General features: G+C 33.9%; 1 protein-coding gene across 1 annotated transcript in view; it reads left to right on the top strand.

Annotated features, from left to right (window-relative positions):
• The window catches only part of LOC137620098 (caprin-2-like), a 48,505-nt gene that overhangs the window by 22,581 nt on the left and 18,424 nt on the right, over positions 1-7,500 (top strand). The window contains exons 4-5 of the mRNA XM_068350372.1: positions 1,960-2,153; positions 7,255-7,343. Of these exons, the coding sequence (XP_068206473.1) occupies positions 1,960-2,153; positions 7,255-7,343 (283 nt within the window). The remainder of the gene's footprint in view (positions 1-1,959; positions 2,154-7,254; positions 7,344-7,500) is intronic.

Raw genomic sequence — 7,500 nt, 5'->3', positions numbered from 1 at the left:
AATTTAATATTCTTGTAAACAATCTCAGTTTTTTGTCATTAAATATTAATTAACTAAAATATTCATTAGTATTTTTAAAAAGTATATAACATTTCTTTAAAGTATTCGTAATGTTATCTTACTTTGTCTTTGGATATTTATAAATTAAATATTTATTAGTAATTTCTTGATCAAGTTAATTTTTTTGAGAAAATTAGATCAAGTTGGCATTAGTTAGTTAACTGTATAACTTATGCAACATCATCGCCAATTCTAAATTAATAATTTAAAGAATTAATCATATTAATTCCTGGACTATATAATTAATTTTCCACTCAGTATCTCGACCCCGAAAAAAATAAGCATCACCAACAATGAATTATATATTAATAACCTAAAAATTAAAATTAATTCCTACACCATATATTTAATTCCCTCCCTCCTCCCCTACGCTCTTAGTCTCGACCAAATAAAGTTAAGCATTATAAAAAATTAATTAAAATTGTCTAGAACAATGAACTACATTAATTCATGCACTATATAATTCATTTCCAACCAGGTCTCGACCCCCCCCCCCCCAAAAAAAAAATACTAGACATCATTAACAAAGAAATATAAATTAATAATCTAAAAATTAACTATATTAATTCGTAGACTATATAATTGATTAACCCCCTCCCCCTGAGGTTCTCGTCCCGAAAATAAAATCTAGACATAATCAACGATGAATATAAATTAATAATCTAAAAAATTTAATTTAGGCATTATCAACAAAGAATTGCAAATCAATAATCTAAAAAAAAAAGTATCAGCAAAGAATTATTAAAAATTAATGATATAAACATTAATTGAATTAATCCCTTAACTATATAATTAATTTTCCCACCCTCAAGGTCTCAACTCAAAAAACTAGACATCATGAACAAAAAATTATATATCAATAATCTAAAAAAAATATCAACAAAGAATTATCATAAATCAATAATCTGAAAAATTAATTAATTAATTCCCTGATTATATAATTACTTCACCACACCCTCAAGGTCTCTATTCACAAAAAAAAAAAAAATAACAAATAATTATAAATTTAAAATCTAAAAAAATACCAACAAAGAATTATTACAAAAATAATCTAAAAAAAATTAATTGAATTAATCCCCTGACTATATAATTAATTCCTCCCTCAAGGTCTCTACCCCACAAAAAAAAAAAAAAACTAAAAATCAACAAAAAATTATAAATTTAAAATCTAAAAAAATTATCTACAAAGAATTGTTATACATTAATAATCTAAAAAAAAAGTAATTAAATTAATCCCCTGACTATATAATTAATTATATAGTCAGGATCTGAACGAAAAAAACTAGACGTCATCAAAAAAGAATAATAAATTAATACTCTAACAATTAATTATATTATTTCCTAGACTATATAATTAATTCTCCACGCAAGGTCTCGACCCCCCAAAAACTAGACAACATATAGAAAAAAATACAAATTAATAATTTAAAAAAATATCAACAAAGAATTATTACAAATTAATGTAAAAAATATAATTAAATTAAACCCCTGAATATATAATTAATTCCATCATCAACCAAAAATTATGAATTAATAATTTTAAAAAATAACAAAGAATTATTACAAATTAATCTAAAAAATATAATTAAATTAAACCCCTGAATATATAATTAATTCCGCCATCATCAACAAAAATTATGAATTAATCATTTTAAAAAAATAACAAAGAATTATTACAAATTAATGTAAAAATATAATTAAATTAAACCCCTGAATATATAATTAATTCCATCACCAACAAAAAATTATAAATTAATAATTTAAAAAAATAACAAAGAATTATTACAAATTAATCAAAAAAATATAATTAAATTAATAATCTAAAAAAAAAACATCAACAAAGAATCATTATAAATAAATAATCTAAAAATTAATGAATGAATTCCCACCCACCCTCAGGGTCTCCACCCAAAACCAAAGAGCCGTCACGCCCACGCCCGCCCGCCCGGTCAGCTCCTCGACGTCGGACCGAAGCTATGACACCGAGAGCTGCCTTTCGGAGAAGGGCGGGGGAGCTGCCAAACAAGGGGCGCGCCCCGCCCTGGCTGTCAAACTCAAGGATAGCGACGGAGTTTCGAACTCTGGAGAATTCGGTGAGTTTAAGGATTTTTCGTTTATCTGTTTTCTTAGTCTTTTTTATTATGTCTCTCTCTCTCTCTCTCTCTCTCTCTCTCTCTCTCATGAATAAGCATACATATTCGATATAGAAAATGTATGGATAAATAATATAAATCTCTCTCTCTCTCTCTCTCTCTCTCTCTCTCTCTCTCTCGTGAATGAACCTATACATTTCATATAGGAAATGCATAGATTAATAATACAAATATATCTCTCTCTCTCTCTCTCTCTCTCTCTCTCTCTCATGAATAAGCATACATATTTGATATAGAAAATGCATGGATAAATATAAATCTCTCTCTCTCTCTCTCTCTCTCTCTCTCTCTCATCATGAATAAGCATACATATTTGATATAGAAAATGCATGGATAAATATCTCTCTCTCTCTCTCTCTCTCTCTCTCTCTCACGGATGAACCTACACATTTCATATAGGAAATGCATGGATGAATAACACAAATCTCTCTCTCTCTCTCTCTCTCTCTCTCTCTCTGAAGAAACCTACATTTGATAATTAACACAATTCTCTCTCTCTCTCTCTCTCTCTCTCTCTCTCTCTCTATGAAGAAACCTGCATTTGATAATTAACACAATTCTCTCTCTCTCTCTCTCTCTCTCTCTCTCTCTCTCTCATGAATAAACCTACACATTTCATATAGAAAATGCATGGATGAATGGCACAAATCTCTCTCTCTCTCTCTCTCTCTCTCTCTCTCTCTCATGAATAAGCATACATATTTGATATAGAAAATGGATAAATAATATAAATCTCTCTCTCTCTCTCTCATGAAGATACCTACACATTTCATATAGGAAATGCATGGATGAATAACACAAATCTCTCTCTCTCTCTCTCTCTCTCTCTCTCTCTCTCTCTCTCTCTCTCTCATATGAAGAAACCTACATTTGATAATTAACACAAATCTCTCTCTCTCTCTCTCTCGAAGAAACCTACATTTGATAATTAATACAAATCTCTCTCTCTCTCTCTCTCTCTCTCTCTCTCGAAGAAGAAGAAGAAGAAGAAGAAGAAGAAGAAGAAGAAGAAACCTACATTTGATAATTAATACAAATCTCTCTCTCTCTCTCTCTCTCTCTCTCTCTCTCTCTCTCTCAGGAAGAAACCTACATTTGATAATTAACACAAATCTCTCTCTCTCTCTCTCTCTCTCTCTCTCTCCACACTGGGTTATTTTATGTTGTTGGGGTCCTTTGGCTTATAATATCCTGCCTTTCCAACTAATGTTGTACTTTAGTGATGATAATGACAATTATAAAATTCATCTCTCTCTCTCTCTCTCTCTCTCTCTCTCTCTCTCTCTCATGAATAAACCTACACATTTCACGTAGCCAATGCATGGATGAAACACAATATATATATATATATATATATATACATATATATATATGCATATATATATATATATATATGATGTATATAGATAGATAGATATATATATACATTATATATAGACCACGAAAAAAGCCATTTCTAGTCCACTGCAGGACAAAGTCCTCAGACATGTCCTTATTCATGTCTGGGGTTGGGCCATTTCTATCACCACGCCGGCCAATGAGGATTAATGATGGTGGGAGACTTTCGCCTGATCGCTCACAGCAAACCAACCTAGTATGGGTGGCCCTAAGCCATATAGAGCTTTGCTCATAATGGCAATCAACAAACCCTTTTACCACGTTAAAGTATCCCCGCCAGACGTATAACTACTTGGTCTCTCCCTCGGGTAAGGGGAGAGGGAGTTATCATACACTGGGGGGAGGGGGTTCCCCCCCCCCCACCGAGAGGTACACTCGTAAACCACACTCACCCACAAATTACCGAACCAGCGGGTCGTAGTTAGGGGGGTGGGAAGGCTTGAATCTCTATTAAATTAACTAGCCGTCATTTTTGACGGGGCGCGTACACTAGTCATTAGAATACGTAACTGGTTATACAAAGGAAAGGCGTGTGTGAACCGGACACACCCACAGTGGGCGGGGGTTGGGTTGGGTTGGGTGGGGTTGGGTGGGGTTGGGGTGGCAAATAGCGTAGTGACGTAATGAGACTGGCGATTCACAGATCCTTTTGGTATTTGCAAGACGCCCAGTTGAGTTTCTTCTATATCTATAAAGATTAAAAGACACCACTATAGAAAAGATATATAAAAGATATATAATAAAATACTATTATTAAAGATATTGAATTATATGACTGGTCTATGCGTGGAGTTAAGAGAGTGAACAAGAAGTATAAAAAAATGATTTTATTTGTGCCTTGCGTGGTGAGCTAGTGACTACAGGAGGGGGGTTGGAGTGTTACTAGCTCCCCATGACTGTAGTAGCAGGGTAGAAAAGGTTGATGAGGGAGGGAAGGAGGGAGGGAGGGAGGAGGAGGGAGAATAGCTACTGAGTAAGGTTGTAAGGTACGGGAAGAGAGAGACACACAGACAGAGAGAAAATGTCATTCAGAGGAATCCAATCTATTTCCGTCTACCTAAACTTCACAGTTAGCAGATACCTTGACGGGAAAGATAAAAAAAGACTCTGAGCAGTACACTGATCGAAATGAAAATCTCTCTCTCTGAATGCCAATGTGAGAAATGGGTTAGTCCTCAGTGACAAGGGGGGGGAGGGGGAAGTTCCGCCTTGCATAATACATTCGATGAGAAAGAATCTATATAGTGGTATCTGATAGTCGCGGTTGAAGTAGACGCCTGTGCTAACATGCTTCATGCGAAAGGCTATTTTTGGGCCTTTTTTAAGCCTCTCTTATCTGTTAGTAGATGTGTTTGGCATTCAGTGACTCCCTAGAGAGTGGTAGTGTTAACAGGCAGTGATAAATCCTGATCTAATAGTGAAGTAGGTTGATAAACATCATGGGAAGAGAAAATATGTCACTGTGATACGTAACGTGAGACATGTTCAGTGAAATTTAAGTTTTAGATTATGTTCCGTTTATCAACTGTGGAAATCTAGTTTTGATAAAGATGTCTATGAATTTATATGGTGTATCTATAGATGATAAAGTATTTTAATAGTACATTGAGTTAATTCCAGTAAGTGGATGCTAACGAGGGCAAAATGTGATTAGTTTATTTTGCCAAGGCGTCGAGGAGGCACGAGACCTGGGGTTAACAAAGCGACTGAATTCTTATCGGTAAAATTAACCCAGAGAGATCAAGCGAGTATAAAATAGCGTTGTCAGGACGCCATCTTGTTCTAGATTCTAGAAGGCACCTTACTAGACAGAGGTGGGTTAACGAACAGATGATTGAATGGAAAAACATTCGTTGAAACTAGCTTTAGCAACGTTGCAGAACCAAATTCCGTTGCAACACATCGGCAGTGGTGTGGCGATATTGGAATGATTTAGATGCGCAGGAGGAGGCATTATAACTTCATATTACTAGTAGAGATGTTTTTAATTGAAACTGGACACTTTAACAACGTTGCAATTCCGTTGCAACACATCAGCAGTGGTGTGGCGATGTTGGAATGATTTAGATGCGTAGAAGGAGGCATTATAACTTCATATTACTAGTAGAGATGTTTTTAAAGTGTTTAAGACACTACAACCGAAGATAGAATGACAGAAGGTTCGTTGAGACTAACGTGAAGAAATAACAAAACGACTGTCAATTGAAGAAAAGCAATGATCGATTAGTCTTGTTGTGATGTGATTGTAATACTATTGCACTGGACTCGCCTTTATCGTACGTCTGGTGATGTTGGCGATGTCTTGATGTCAAAGGATGGGGAAATAACATCAAGAAGAAGAAGTGCTTTCAATGAGATACTAATCTTATGCTGCCCAAGTCGCTTGGAGTAAATGAAATTCGCTTGAATTTCTCAATGATGTAATTAGGCCTCTAAAGATATTGGCTGTTGTCATAACAGATAATTAGGCCTCTAAAGATATTGGCTGTTGTCATAACAGATAATTAGGCCTATAAATATATTGGCGGTTTTCATAACAGACATTATACTTGCTGAAGAAAAACAAGAATCTTAAGACTAAAAATTGGTCCATCATGTCAATAATAATCTATCTTAATAAACGAAAAGTGTATGAAATTATAGTCTGTGCTGAAGTAGTTTTATGTGAGAAATGAAAATATTTAAAAAGAAGTATTCTTGGTCCTCTAAGAAAGGAAAAATTTGAAAAAGTGCATGTGTGGTGTGCTTAAGAAAGGAGTAATTTGAAAGTGCATTCTTGGTCCTCTAAGAAAAGAAAAATTTGAAAAAGTGCATGTGTGGTGTGCTTAAGAAAGGAGTAATTTGAAAGTGCATTCTTGGTCCTCTAAGAAAGGAAAAACCTGAAAAAGTGCATGTGTGGTGTGCTTAAAAAAGGAGTAATTTGAAAGTGCATTCTTGGTCCTCTAAGAAAGGAAAAATTCTAGAAAGTGCATTCGTTGTTCTCTTAAAAGCAAAAAAAAAAAAAATGATAGTGCATTTGTGGCCCTCTAAAAAGGAAAAAATTCTAAAAAGTGCATTTGTGGTCCTCTAAGAAAGGAAAAATTTGGAAAAGTACATTCACGGCCCTCTAAAAGGGAGAAAATTCTAAAAAGTACATTTGTGTCCCTCAAAAAAGAAAAAAAAATATAAAAGGTACATTTGTGGCCCTCTAAAAGAGAAAAAAAAATTCTAAAAAGTGCATTTGTGGCCCTCTAAGAAAAGAAAAATTTGAAAAAGTGCATTCGTTGTCCTCTAAAAAGAAAAAAAAATAGAAAAGTGCATTTGTGGCCCTCTAAAAGAGAAAAAATTCTAAAAAGTTCATTAGTGTCCCTCTAAAAGAGAAAAAATTCAAAAAAGTCCATTTGTGGCCCTCTAAGAAGGGAAAAATTTCAAAAAAGTTCATATGTGGCCCTCTAAGAAAGGGAAAATTTTAAAAGCTACATTCATGGTTCCCTAAGAAATGAAAAATCTGAAAAAGTACATTCATGGTTCCTTAAGAAAGGAAAAATTAGAAAAATTTCACTGAATCTGAAAAAAATACATTTATAGTTTTCTGAAGCATGAAGTTATCTATGTCAGTGACATCACAGATATGTTTAGCAATATTAGACGTTTCTTTCCCCAGAAAACTTTACAATGATGTTCCTAACAGATGAAAAACGTCGCAAAACATCGCGTCAATGTTCAAACCTTGATGGTAAATCAGTACCTTACGTAAGAGCGGTATTTTGATTTTCCTAACAGATGAAAAACGTAATAGAAGCTGTCTAAGCAAAGATCTGGCAGATTTTAGCCTTCTGGAACCGTTGTAAACGTTATAGATGTTATCTGAAAAAAGATCTGGCAGTGATTTCAGCCTTCTGGAAGCATT

The sequence above is a fragment of the Palaemon carinicauda genome, chromosome 26, assembly GCF_036898095.1.
Source record: "Palaemon carinicauda isolate YSFRI2023 chromosome 26, ASM3689809v2, whole genome shotgun sequence".
NCBI lineage: Eukaryota > Metazoa > Arthropoda > Malacostraca > Decapoda > Palaemonidae > Palaemon > Palaemon carinicauda.
The sequence above is the reverse complement of the archived record's forward strand: the minus strand, read 5'-3'. Positions and strand labels throughout refer to the sequence as shown.